The 15,909-nt window shown below is 39.3% G+C and overlaps 1 protein-coding gene across 1 annotated transcript in view; it reads right to left on the reverse strand.

Moving 5' to 3' along the window:
- Positions 1–15,909, reverse strand: part of GINS2 (GINS complex subunit 2) — an 81,662-nt gene that overhangs the window by 20,221 nt on the left and 45,532 nt on the right. The window contains exon 2 of the mRNA XM_088447987.1: positions 1,691–1,805. Coding sequence (XP_088304113.1) covers positions 1,691–1,805 — 115 coding nt within the window. The remainder of the gene's footprint in view (positions 1–1,690; positions 1,806–15,909) is intronic.

The following is a 15,909-nucleotide window of genomic DNA, read 5'->3' on the forward strand; positions in this document are numbered from 1 at the left end:
AATTAAGTATTAAATAGGCGAGAGACCACCCTGCAGCACCGCACCGCAAGGGCTTTAGCAGAAAGAACAGGGACAGTAATAAAGCTGACAGTTTAGAGAAGAAAAGTTACAGGCAGCGCTAGCACAGTCACATACAATGCAGAGAAATAACAATTCCTGCACTAACAGCGCTGATCACTCAACTACACAGACACAGGGCCTGGTAGGACACAGCGCTGCATACACAGACCTGAGCCACAGCGGAGGAGAGGTATGCGGGGGGACCCAGACCACGATGCTTCCTTCCAGACTTCCAGCAGCGTTCACCATGCGTTGCAGAGAAGATGGCCGCCGAGGAGCAGAGAGAAGCTGGCCTGGGGGAGGAGCGCTGACACAGGGCCAGTCAGCACAGTGCAGAGAGGGCTGTGTGCAGCGGGGGAGGCGCCGGCTGTGAGACAGGGAAGGCGCGCTCCCCTGGCATGCATTTAACCCCTGGGACGCCGCAGCGCTACCGCTCTGCTGCGGTCCGCTGTCCCAGGGGGTAGTGGAAAGCGCAGGTTCAGTACCTGGCTCCACGCTGCAGCCAGTCCCCAGGGAGCCCCCTGCCTGGGGACTTAGGACCATGTGACCAGCGGGGACCCACCGCGGGACCCCGCTGCTTACCTTTGTCCCCCTTGGATCCGGCCATGGTCCGGAACATCTGGGGTCACCGCTAGCTGTGACCCCAGATGCTCACCAGCATCCCCGGATCGGTACCGGCGGGGGTGTAGGGAAGACAGCATGGACGTCAGGACTGACTGTCCATGCTGTACATCCAGATGTGCAGCCACAGCTGCACTGAAGAAGGCTTCAGGGGCTCTTCTAGCCCCCACTCCGACAGGTGCACCCGACGCCGGCCGGGCACCAAACTATACTGAGGTGCCTTGGCCCGGGGGCGGGGTATAGGAGGGGGACCTAGTGCATCCTGGGAGGCTGAAAGCTTAACTCTTTGGTGCCCTGCGACTGACGTCACACCTATACCCCAAGGTATCCTGTGGATACCCTATGGACCCTGATGTAGAAACAGTAATATCACACACAGCAGCAGCCCTGCCTCCTGCTATTGGTACTGTCTGGTATAGAGGTACAGTAATATCACACACAGCGGCAGCCCTGCCTCCTGCTATTGGTACTGTCTGGTACAGAGATACAGTAATATCACACACAGTGGCAGCCCTGCCTCCTGCTATTGGTATAGAGATACAGTAATATCACACACAGCGGCAGCCCTGCCTCCTGCTATTGGTACTGTCTGGTACAGAGATACAGTAATATCACACACAGTGGCAGCCCTGCCTCCTGCTATTGGTACTGTCTGGTATAGAGATATAGTAATATCACACACAGTGGCAGCCCTGCCTCCTGCTATTGGTACTGTCTGGTACAGAGATACAGTAATATCACACACAGTGGCAGCCCTGCCTCCTGCTATTGGTACTGTCTGGTACAGAGTTACAGTAATATCACACACAGCGGCAGCCCTGCCTCCTGCTATTGGTACTGTCTGGTATAGAGGTACAGTAATATCACACACAGCGGCAGCCCTGCCTCCTGCTATTGGTACTGTCTGGTATAGAGGTACAGTAATATCACACACAGCGGCAGCCCTGCCTCCTGCTATTGGTACTGTCTGCTATAGCTATACCCGTGTAGATACAATTCACTCTCTTACCAACATCCATCCACTCTGGAGGAACAATACGACATTTCTGCCTCTGTTTAAGGTTGATGGCCAACCAGAGAGGAACCTGGACAGGCAAACCAGGGTTGAACGGACCCAAATCCCCCTGGAAAATAAAGCGACAAATAAGTCATGTTAATGCAAATCTTACTTTTAAAAAGCCAATGAAATAAGGTTACAGTGATTCAGCTTAGGTTTCTACATTACACTATATATGTAACAGCCAAGGCCAAAAGGCAGGAGCCAGGTTCTGGCACAGAACAATTAAGGAAGCACAAAATCTTAGGGGTGAACCCGTGCATTTATGGATTTCCAAAACTAACCATTTGCATTGAACGCACAAAACATATCATGCCCTACTGCTTACTAGCCAAACAGCATATTTCCCAGCCAAAAGTGACCAGCATCTCATTACAGTCCAGGTTTTAAGGCTATCCTTGCTTGAGCACAGGTGACTTACTTAGTACCTCAGTCAATATGATTTAACCATCTATCTTTAAAACCTGGACTGTAACGGTAGAATTATATTTGGAAAAACTGGGAGTACACAATTGGACTTGTAATTAACTGAAAGATGCATTCAGAATATGCATAGCAATATGGAGTTATTCAAGACAGATTGTGGGATAATTCGCCATTTTAGACTAACTTAATCTGACTCATTAGGACCATTTCAGTCGCTGGGTAGTTGATTAATTGGGGAGATTAGATGATTTATTGGGATTATTTATCATGAATAAGTGCACATTGTAATCCAATTAACGTGGTGTTATAATGCAGTTGTGTACAGCTAACTGGACTATAAACCTATTTACTTCTCACCGGTATAATCAAAAGTCTGCATTTATGATTGTGATAATGAGTTAATTATGCAGCAATGCACTAGTTACAAGAAAAAGTTGGTTTCAGGCCTACATAGTCCAGCAGCTGACACGTTCCCCTTCCAATGTAACATGCATACCACGGTAACAGCACAGATTCCAGGTAATGTTACATTTCCCTTACTGAAGCTCCAGGAACTAAACACTGAAGTCTCACATTCTGTAGCATACAGCCAAAAGTTTTGAGAATGACAAGTATTGGTTTTCACAAAGTTTGCTGCTATACAGGGGTATTCAATATGGAGCGAAAAGTCCGTTTTTGCGATAATGTCGCACCGATGACGTCATTTTCGCTGGTGTTAGTTTTACACCGTTTTCAATTTCAAAGACTTTTCGCAGGTTCGAAAAGTCTTTGAAAAAAGACGGGGATAAGTTTTCACCACTGAATAGGTGGTGGCGAAAAAAAGTGCAGAATTGGGGTTTAGGGGTGCAGGCTTAAAAAAAAAAAAAATAGCCTGCACCCTTCAGAATGACCCCTTGAAACGATCTGTGTCAAAAAGAAAAAAAAAAGAAAAAAAAAAAAAAGAAAAAAAAATCGGGACACCCCAAAAAAAGCCAGTCACACCACGTGGGAACTGTCAGTAGCCGGAGCCAATCAGCGGCCGCTCTACAGTCAGCGCGGCCGCTGATTGGCTCTCAGGACTGCCAGGTCCGTGGATGTGCCGTCAGCTGGCATTCGGGAGCTATGAGTATGCGTGGGAACACACATATTCATAGCTCGTTCGTTGGTCGTGTATTTGTTTTTTGGTTTTTTTTGCCAAGTACGTGGATTACTGCGGAGACCAGTGCCAGGATAGAGGTATGATTTTTTTCTTTGCAGGGCCATGGTTTTTGGATATTCTACTTGGACAAGGGGATCGAGCATCTGGTATAGGTAAGTATGTGTGAATGGGTAGGTGTGTGTCATAAACTTATACTGGACACTGTCTGTGTTTTGTCTTTTTTTAACTATTTATTTTACAGTGAAATTACAGGTGCCGCATGTCTGCTGGCACTTGTAGTTCCACAAGTGCAAAATGGCAGGCATGCTGGCACTTGTAGTTCCACTGTAAAGTACAATAGTGTTACATTATTTGGCCCCCCTATTACCCCCATACCCAGCAAGCAAGGGGTATGGGGAAGAGCCTCAGGCTTCAGCGTAAGCCTGTGGCGCTCGGAAGAGGGGGGACCCTTTTTTGGGGGGTACCCGACTCCCCCGAGATCACCGGCTTGCGCTGACTGACTTGGGGTGTAATGCTTTGGACCTGGAGCCCCGGTGATTGGGTCTCCGGGCTGTGGCATTACACCCCGGTCGGTTGGGTCTGGTGCTGGTCTTAAATATAGGGGGTACCCCAAGTCTTTTTTGCCCCTATATTTAAAACCAGCACTAGTCCCTGCAGCCTGGTGTTGGTTTCTAAAATACGGTGGAACCCTACACATTTTGTTCCCCGTATTTTTAGAAACCACCACTGGCTGGCAAGCCTGGGACTGGTTTGGCGTTTGGGGGGGGGACCTTATGTCATATTTTTTTGTAAATTTTTCAACTTTTTTTTACAGGTTCAACAAAAACAGGAATTTTCGGGAAATATTCTAGGGATCCCCCTAAAGATGTGTAGACATGGCGGGATCACTATGGGTACCCCCATTTTTAACTACTGAAGGAAGTCGGGGTTTCTAATAGTGCGGCAGAAAAAAACACCTGCCAAAGCTATGTAAAAACCAGACTTTCTTTTAAGGCAAAAATAGGGGTACCCATAGTGATCCCCCATGTCTGGACATCTTTAGGGGGATCCCAGGCATATTTCCCGAAAATTCCCGTTTTTTGTTCGTTAATGGGGTCAAGGGTCATTTTTTTTTTTAAAAAAGGGATAATTTTTCAAAACACTACAGCAAGTGAAAAAAAAGTGCAGAATTGGGGTTTGGGGGTGCAGGCTTATAAAAAATAGCCTGTACTTTTGGGAATGTCCCCTTAAAAAGGAAATGTTCAAAAAAAAAAAAAAAATCGGGACACCCTAAAAAAAAAAAGGAGCGGCAGGTGCATTTTTGCAGAATTTATTAAAAATAACTTTATGGACACAAAAATATGCTAGTACCCATTTTCATGTACCCCAAGTTTGATGGGACCACTTTTAAAAGTTAAAAAAAAAAAAGCTAAATGCTCTTCTGCATCACTTCTTCATTTCAGGAAAAAAAACACCTGCCGCTGCTATTTAAAAACCCCGACTTTCTTCTGCAGGTAAAAACGGGGGTACCCATAGTGATCCCCGAGGTCTGGACATCTTTAGGGGGGTCCTACAATTATTTCCAAAAAATTGCCCTTTGTCTTCGTCGATCCAAGTATCACCGGGTGCCGTTTTAGACAATTTCATATTGAATACGGGGATAAGCGCGATACTTTTTCGCCGGCAAAAGCTCCGATGTGCGGTGAAATTTTCTCTTAGTTATTAGACGTTTTTATCAGATGTTACTATGGTATACTGAGGTAACATTACAGCATGACATAAGTGTCAGATGTTACTATGGTATACTGAGGTAACATTACAGCATTTCATAAGTGTCAGATGTTACTATGGTATACTGAGGTAACATTACAGCATTACATAAGTGTCAGAGGTTACTATGGTATACTGAGGTAACATTACAGCATTACATAAGTGTCAGATGTTACTATGGTATACTGAGGTAACATTACAGCATTTCATAAGTGTCAGATGTTACTATGGTATACTGAGGTAACATTACAGCATGACATAAGTGTCAGATGTTACTATGGTATACTGAGGTAACATTACAGCATGACATAAGTGTGAGATGTTACTATGGTATACTGAGGTAACATTACAGCATGACATAAGTGTCAGATGTTACTATGGTATACTGAGGTAACATTACATAAGTGTCAGATGTTACTATGGTATACTGAGGTAACATTACAGCATTACATAAGTGTCAGATGTTACTATGGTATACTGAGGTAGCATGACATAAGTGTGAGATGTTACTATGGTAAACTGAGGTAACATTACAGCATGACATAAGTGTCAGATGTTACTATGGTATACTGAGGTAACATTACAGCATTTCATAAGTGTCAGATGTTACTATGGTATACTGAGGTAACATTACAGCATTTCATAAGTGTCAGAGGTTACTATGGTATACTGAGGTAACATTACAGCATTACATAAGTGTCAGATGTTACTATGGTATACTGAGGTAACATTACAGCATTTCATAAGTGTCAGATGTTACTATGGTATACCGAGTTAACATTACAGCATGACATAAGTGACAAATGTTACTATGGTATACCGAGGTAACATTACATAAGTGTCAGATGTTACTATGGTATACTGAGGTAACATTACAGCATGACATAAGTGTCAGATGTTACTATGGTATACTGAGGTAACATTACAGCATGACATAAGTGTCAGATGTTACTATGGTATACTGAGGTAATATTACAGCATTACATAAGTGTCAGATGTTACTATGGTATACTGAGGTAGCATGACATAAGTGTCAGATGTTACTATGGTATACTGAGGTAGCATGACATAAGTGTCAGATGTTACTATGGTATACTGAGGTAACATTACAGCATGACATAAGTGTGAGTTGTTACTATGGTATACTGAGGTAACATTACAGCATGACATAAGTGTGAGTTGTTACTATGGTATACTGCGGTAACATTACAGCATGACATAAGTGTCAGATGTTACTATGGTATACTGAGGTAACATTACAGCATTTCATAAGTGTCAGATGTTACTATGGTATACTGAGGTAACATTACAGCATTACATAAGTGTCAGAGGTAACTATGGTATACTGAGGTAACATTACAGCATTTCATAAGTGTCAGATGTTACTATGGTATACCGAGGTAACATTACAGCATGACATAAGTGACAAATGTTACTATGGTATACCGAGGTAACATTACAGCATTACATAAGTGTCAGATGTTACTATGGTATACCGAGGTAACATTACAGCATGACATAAGTGTCAGATGTTACTATGGTATACTGAGGTAACATTACAGCATGACATAAGTGTCAGATGTTACTATGGTATACTGAGGTAGCATGACATAAGTGTGAGATGTTACTATGGTATACTGAGGTAACATTACAGCATGACATAAGTGTCAGATGTTACTATGGTATACTGAGGTAACATTACAGCATGACATAAGTGTGAGATGTTACTATGGTATACTGAGGTAACATTACAGCATGACATAAGTGTGTGTTGTTACTATGGTATACTGAGGTAACATTACAGCATGACATAAGTGTCAGATGTTACTATGGTATACTGAGGAAACATTACAGCATGACATAAGTGTCAGAGGTTACTATGGTATACCGAGGTAACATTACAGCATGACATAAGTGTCAGATGTTACTATGGTATACCGAGGTAACATTACAGCATTTCATAAGTGTCAGATGTTACTATGGTATACCGAGGTAACATTACAGCATGACATAAGTGTCAGAGGTTACTATGGTATACCGAGGTAACATTACAGCATGACATAAGTGTCAGATGTTACTATGGTATACCGAGGTAACATTACAGCATTTCATAAGTGTCAGATGTTACTATGGTATACCGAGGTAACATTACAGCATGACATAAGTGACAGATGTTACTATGGTATACCGAGGTAACATTACAGCATTACATAAGTGTCAGATGTTACTATGGTATACCGAGGTAACATTACAGCATTACATAAGTGTCAGAGGTTACTATGGTATACCGAGGTAACATTACAGCATGACATAAGTGTCAGATGTTACTATGGTATACCGAGGTAACATTACAGCATTTCATAAGTGTCAGATGTTACTATGGTATACCGAGGTAACATTACAGCATGACATAAGTGACAGATGTTACTATGGTATACCGAGGTAACATTACAGCATTACATAAGTGTCAGATGTTACTATGGTATACCGAGGTAACATTACAGCATTACATAAGTGTCAGATGTTACTATGGTATACCGAGGTAACATTACATAAGTGTCAGATGTTACTATGGTATACTGAGGTAACATTACAGCATGACATAAGTGTCAGATATTACTATGGTATACTGAGGTAACATTACAGCATTAAATAAGTGTCAGATGTTACTATGGTATACTGTGGTAACATTACAGCATTTCATAAGTGTCAGAGGTTACTATGGTATACTGAGGTAACATTACATAAGTGTCAGATGTTACTATGGTATACTGAGGTAACAGTACAGCATTACATAAGTGTCAGATGTTACTATGGTATACTGAGGTAGCATGACATAAGTGTCAGATGTTACTATGGTATACTGAGGTAACATTACAGCATGACATAAGTGTCAGATGTTACTATGGTATACTGAGGTAACATTACATAAGTGTCAGATGTTACTATGGTATACTGAGGTAACATTACAGCATTACATAAGTGTCAGATGTTACTATGGTATACTGAGGTAGCATGACATAAGTGTCAGATGTTACTATGGTATACTGAGGTAGCATGACATAAGTGTCAGATGTTACTATGGTACACTGAGGTAACATTACAGCATGACATAAGTGTGAGTTGTTACTATGGTATACTGAGGTAACATTACAGCATGACATAAGTGTGAGTTGTTACTATGGTATACTGAGGTAACATTACAGCATGACATAAGTGTCAGATGTTACTATGGTATACTGAGGTAACATTACAGCATTTCATAAGTGTCAGATGTTACTATGGTATACTGAGGTAACATTACAGCATTTCATAAGTGTCAGATGTTACTATGGTATACCGAGGTAACATTACAGCATGACATAAGTGACAAATGTTACTATGGTATACTGAGGTAACATTACAGCATTACATAAGTGTCAGATGTTACTATGGTATACTGAGGTAGCATGACATAAGTGTCAGATGTTACTATGGTATACTGAGGTAGCATGACTTAAGTGTCAGATGTTACTATGGTATACTGAGGTAACATTACAGCATGACATAAGTGTGAGTTGTTACTATGGTATACTGAGGTAACATTACAGCATGACATAAGTGTCAGATGTTACTATGGTATACCGAGGTAACATTACAGCATTACATAAGTGTCAGATGTTACTATGGTATACCGAGGTAACATTACAGCATGACATAAGTGTCAGATGTTACTATGGTATACTGAGGTAACATTACAGCATGACATAAGTGTCAGATGTTACTATGGTATACTGAGGTAACATTACATAAGTGTCAGATGTTACTATGGTATACTGAGGTAACATTACAGCATTACATAAGTGTCAGATGTTACTATGGTATACTGAGGTAGCATGACATAAGTGTGAGATGTTACTATGGTATACTGAGGTAACATTACAGCATGACATAAGTGTGAGATGTTACTATGGTATACTGAGGTAACATTACAGCATGACATAAGTGTCAGATGTTACTATGGTATACTGAGGTAACATTACAGCATGACATAAGTGTCAGATGTTACTATGGTATACTGAGGTAACATTACAGCATTAAATAAGTGTCAGATGTTACTATGGTATACTGAGGTGACATTACAGCATTACATAAGTGTCAGAGGTTACTATGGTATACCGAGGTAACATTACAGCATGACATAAGTGTCAGAGGTTACTATGGTATACCGAGGTAACATTACAGCATGACATAAGTGTCAGATGTTACTATGGTATACCGAGGTAACATTACAGCATGACATAAGTGTCAGAGGTTACTATGGTATACCGAGGTAACATTACAGCATGACATAAGTGTCAGAGGTTACTATGGTATACCGAGGTAACATTACAGCATGACATAAGTGTCAGATGTTACTATGGTATACCGAGGTAACATTACAGCATGACATAAGTGACAGATGTTACTATGGTATACCGAGGTAACATTACAGCATGACATAAGTGTCAGATGTTACTATGGTATACCGAGGTAACATTACAGCATTACATAAGTGTCAGATGTTACTATGGTATACCGAGGTAACATTACAGCATTACATAAGTGTCAGATGTTACTATGGTATACCGAGGTAACAGTACAGCATTACATAAGTGTCAGATGTTACTATGGTATACCGAGGTAACATTACAGCATTACATAAGTGTCAGATGTTACTATGGTATACCGAGGTAACATTACAGCATTACATAAGTGTCAGATGTTACTATGGTATACCGAGGTAACATTACATAAGTGTCAGATGTTACTATGGTATACTGAGGTAACATTACAGCATGACATAAGTGTGAGATGTTACTATGGTATACTGAGGTAACATTACAGCATGACATAAGTGTCAGATGTTACTATGGTATACTGAGGTAACATTACAGCATGACATAAGTGTCAGATGTTACTATGGTATACTGAGGTAACATTACAGCATTAAATAAGTGTCAGAGGTTACTATGGTATACTGTGGTAACATTACAGCATTAAATAAGTGTCAGAGGTTACTATGGTATACTGTGGTAACATTACAGCATTTCATAAGTGTCAGAGGTTACTATGGTATACTGAGGTGACATTACAGCATTACATAAGTGTCAGAGGTTACTATGGTATACTGAGGTGACATTACAGCATTACATAAGTGTCAGAGGTTACTATGGTATACTGAGGTAACATTACAGCATGACATAAGTGTCAGAGGTTACTATGGTATACTGAGGTAACATTACAGCATGACATAAGTGTCAGAGGTTACTATGGTATACTGAGGTAACATTACAGCATGACATAAGTGTCAGAGGTTACTATGGTATACTGAGGTAACATTACAGCATGACATAAGTGTCAGATGTTACTATGGCATACTGAGGTAACATTACAGCATTTGATAAGTGTCAGATGTTACTATGGTATACCGAGGTAACATTACAGCATTTCATAAGTGTCAGATGTTACTATGGTATACCGAGGTAACATTACAGCATGACATAAGTGTCAGATGTTACTATGGTATACCGAGGTAACATTACAGCATTACATAAGTGTCAGATGTTACTATGGTATACTGAGGTAACATTACATAAGTGTCAGATGTTACTATGGTATACTGAGGTAACATTACAGCATTACATAAGTCTCAGATGTTACTATGGTATACTGAGGTAGCATTACATAAGTGTGAGATGTTACTATGGTATACTGAGGTAACATTACAGCATTACATAAGTGTGAGATGTTACTATGGTATACTGAGGTAACATTACAGCATTATATAAGTGTCAGATGTTACTATGATATACTGAGGTAACATTACAGCATTACATAAGTGTCAGATGTTACTATGGTATCATGAGGTAACATTACAGCATTACATAAGTGTCAGAGGTTACTATGGTATACTGAGGTAACATTACAGCATTACATAAGTGTCAGATGTTACTATGGTATACTGAGGTAACATTACAGCATTACATAAGTGTCAGATGTTACTATGGTATACTGAGGTAACATTACATAAGTGTCAGATGTTACTATGGTATACTGAGGTAACATTACAGCATTACATAAGTGTCAGATGTTACTATGGTATACTGAGGTAACATTACAGCATTACATAAGTGTCAGATGTTACTATGGTATACTGAGGTAACATTACATAAGTGTCAGATGTTACTATGGTATACTGAGGTAACATTACAGCATTACATAAGTGTCAGATGTTACTGTGGTATACTGAGGTAACATTACAGCATTACATAAGTGTCAGATGTTACTATGGTATACTGAGGTAACATTACATAAGTGTCAGAGGTTACTATGGTATACTGAGGTAACATTACAGCATGACATAAGTGTCAGAGGTTACTATGGTATACCGAGGTAACATTACAGCATGACATAAGTGTCAGAGGTTACTATGGTATACCGAGGTAACATTACAGCATGACATAAGTGTCAGAGGTTACTATGGTATACCGAGGTAACATTACAGCATGACATAAGTGACAGATGTTACTATGGTATACCGAGGTAACATTACAGCATTACATAAGTGTCAGATGTTACTATGGTATACCGAGGTAACATTACAGCATTACATAAGTGTCAGATGTTACTATGGTATACCGAGGTAACATTACAGCATGACATAAGTGTCAGAGGTTACTATGTTATACTGAGGTAACATTACAGCATTTCATAAGTGTCAGATGTTACTATGGTATACCGAGGTAACATTACAGCATTACATAAGTGTCAGATGTTACTATGGTATACCGAGGTAACATTACATAAGTGTCAGATGTTACTATGGTATACTGAGGTAACATTACAGCATGACATAAGTGTCAGAGGTTACTATGGTAAACCGAGGTAACATTACAGCATTTCATAAGTGTCAGATGTTACTATGGTATACCGAGGTAACATTACAGCATTTCATAAGTGTCAGATGTTACTATGGTATACCGAGGTAACATTACAGCATGACATAAGTGACAGATGTTACTATGGTATACCGAGGTAACATTACAGCATTACATAAGTGTCAGATGTTACTATGGTATACCGAGGTAACATTACAGCATTACATAAGTGTCAGATGTTACTATGGTATACCGAGGTAACATTACAGCATTACATAAGTGTCAGATGTTACTATGGTATACCGAGGTAACATTACAGCATTACATAAGTGTCAGATGTTACTATGGTATACTGAGGAAGCATTACATAAGTGTGAGATGTTACTATGGTATACTGAGGTAACATTACAGCATTACATAAGTGTGAGATGTTACTATGGTATACTGAGGTAACATTACAGCATTATATAAGTGTCAGATGTTACTATGGTATACTGAGGTAACATTACAGCATTACATAAGTGTCAGATGTTACTATGGTATACTGAGGTAACATTACATAAGTGTCAGATGTTACTATGATATACTGAGGTAACATTACAGCATTACATAAGTGTCAGATGTTACTATGGTATACTGAGGTAACATTACAGCATTACATAAGTGTCAGATGTTACTATGGTATACTGAGGTAACATTACATAAGTGTCAGATGTTACTATGGTATACTGAGGTAACATTACAGCATGACATAAGTGTGAGTTGTTACTATGGTATACTGAGGTAACATTACAGCATGACATAAGTGTCAGATGTTACTATGGTATACCGAGGTAAGATTACAGCATTACATAAGTGTCAGATGTTACTATGGTATACCGAGGTAACATTACAGCATTACATAAGTGTCAGATGTTACTATGGTATACCGAGGTAACATTACATAAGTGTCAGATGTTACTATGGTATACTGAGGTAACATTACAGCATGACATAAGTGTGAGATGTTACTATGGTATACTGAGGTAACATTACAGCATGACATAAGTGTCAGATGTTACTATGGTATACTGAGGTAACATTACAGCATGACATAAGTGTCAGATGTTACTATGGTATACTGAGGTAACATTACAGCATTAAATAAGTGTCAGAGGTTACTATGGTATACTGTGGTAACATTACAGCATTAAATAAGTGTCAGAGGTTACTATGGTATACTGTGGTAACATTACAGCATTTCATAAGTGTCAGAGGTTACTGTGGTATACTGAGGTGACATTACAGCATTACATAAGTGTCAGAGGTTACTATGGTATACTGAGGTGACATTACAGCATTACATAAGTGTCAGAGGTTACTATGGTATACTGAGGTAACATTACAGCATGACATAAGTGTCAGAGGTTACTATGGTATACTGAGGTAACATTACAGCATGACATAAGTGTCAGAGGTTACTATGGTATACTGAGGTAACATTACAGCATGACATAAGTGTCAGAGGTTACTATGGTATACTGAGGTAACATTACAGCATTTGATAAGTGTCAGATGTTACTATGGCATACCGAGGTAACATTACAGCATTTCATAAGTGTCAGATGTTACTATGGTATACCGAGGTAACATTACAGCATGACATAAGTGTCAGATGTTACTATGGTATACCGAGGTAACATTACAGCATTACATAAGTGTCAGATGTTACTATGGTATACTGAGGTAACATTACATAAGTGTCAGATGTTACTATGGTATACTGAGGTAACATTACAGCATTACATAAGTGTCAGATGTTACTATGGTATACTGAGGTAGCATTACATAAGTGTGAGATGTTACTATGGTATACTGAGGTAACATTACAGCATTACATAAGTGTGAGATGTTACTATGGTATACTGAGGTAACATTACAGCATTATATAAGTGTCAGATGTTACTATGATATACTGAGGTAACATTACAGCATTACATAAGTGTCAGATGTTACTATGGTATCATGAGGTAACATTACAGCATTACATAAGTGTCAGAGGTTACCATGGTATACTGAGGTAACATTACAGCATTACATAAGTGTCAGATGTTACTATGGTATACTGAGGTAACATTACAGCATTACATAAGTGTCAGATGTTACTATGGTATACTGAGGTAGCATTACATAAGTGTCAGATGTTACTATGGTATACCGAGGTAACATTACATAAGTGTCAGATGTTACTATGGTATACTGAGGTAACATTACAGCATGACATAAGTGTGAGATGTTACTATGGTATACTGAGGTAACATTACAGCATGACATAAGTGTCAGATGTTACTATGGTATACTGAGGTAACATTACAGCATGACATAAGTGTCAGATGTTACTATGGTATACTGAGGTAACATTACAGCATTAAATAAGTGTCAGAGGTTACTATGGTATACTGTGGTAACATTACAGCATTAAATAAGTGTCAGAGGTTACTATGGTATACTGTGGTAACATTACAGCATTTCATAAGTGTCAGAGGTTACTGTGGTATACTGAGGTGACATTACAGCATTACATAAGTGTCAGAGGTTACTATGGTATACTGAGGTGACATTACAGCATTACATAAGTGTCAGAGGTTACTATGGTATACTGAGGTAACATTACAGCATGACATAAGTGTCAGAGGTTACTATGGTATACTGAGGTAACATTACAGCATGACATAAGTGTCAGAGGTTACTATGGTATACTGAGGTAACATTACAGCATGACATAAGTGTCAGAGGTTACTATGGTATACTGAGGTAACATTACAGCATGACATAAGTGTCAGATGTTACTATGGTATACTGAGGTAACATTACAGCATTTGATAAGTGTCAGATATTACTATGGCATACCGAGGTAACATTACAGCATTTCATAAGTGTCAGATGTTACTATGGTATACCGAGGTAACATTACAGCATGACATAAGTGTCAGATGTTACTATGGTATACCGAGGTAACATTACAGCATTACATAAGTGTCAGATGTTACTATGGTATACTGAGGTAACATTACATAAGTGTCAGATGTTACTATGGTATACTGAGGTAACATTACAGCATTACATAAGTGTCAGATGTTACTATGGTATACTGAGGTAGCATTACATAAGTGTGAGATGTTACTATGGTATACTGAGGTAACATTACAGCATTACATAAGTGTGAGATGTTACTATGGTATCATGAGGTAACATTACAGCATTACATAAGTGTCAGAGGTTACTATGGTATACTGAGGTAACATTACAGCATTACATAAGTGTCAGATGTTACTATGGTATACTGAGGTAACATTACAGCATTACATAAGTGTCAGATGTTACTATGGTATACTGAGGTAACATTACAGCATTACATAAGTGTCAGATGTTACTATGGTATACTGAGGTAACATTACATAAGTGTCAGATGTTACTATGGTATACTGAGGTAACATTACAGCATTACATAAGTGTCAGATGTTACTATGGTATACCGAGGTAACATTACAGCATGACATAAGTGTCAGAGGTTACTATGGTATACCGAGGTAACATTACAGCATGACATAAGTGACAGATGTTACTATGGTATACTGAGGTAACATTACAGCATTACATAAGTGTCAGATGTTACTATGGTATACTGAGGTAACATTACATAAGTGTCAGATGTTACTATGGTATACCGAGGTAACATTACAGCATGACATAAGTGTCAGATGTTACTATGGTATACCGAGGTAACATTACAGCATGACATAAGTGTCAGAGGTTACTATGGTATACCGAGGTAACATTACAGCATGACATAAGTGACAGATGTTACTATGGTATACTGAGGTAACATTACAGCATTACATAAGTGTCAGATGTTACTATGGTATACTGAGGTAACATTACATAAGTGTCAGATGTTACTATGGTATACCGAGGTAACA

This window comes from Taudactylus pleione, unplaced genomic scaffold (assembly GCF_031769625.1).
Source record: "Taudactylus pleione unplaced genomic scaffold, aTauple2 ptg000447l, whole genome shotgun sequence".
Lineage (NCBI taxonomy): Eukaryota > Metazoa > Chordata > Amphibia > Anura > Myobatrachidae > Taudactylus > Taudactylus pleione.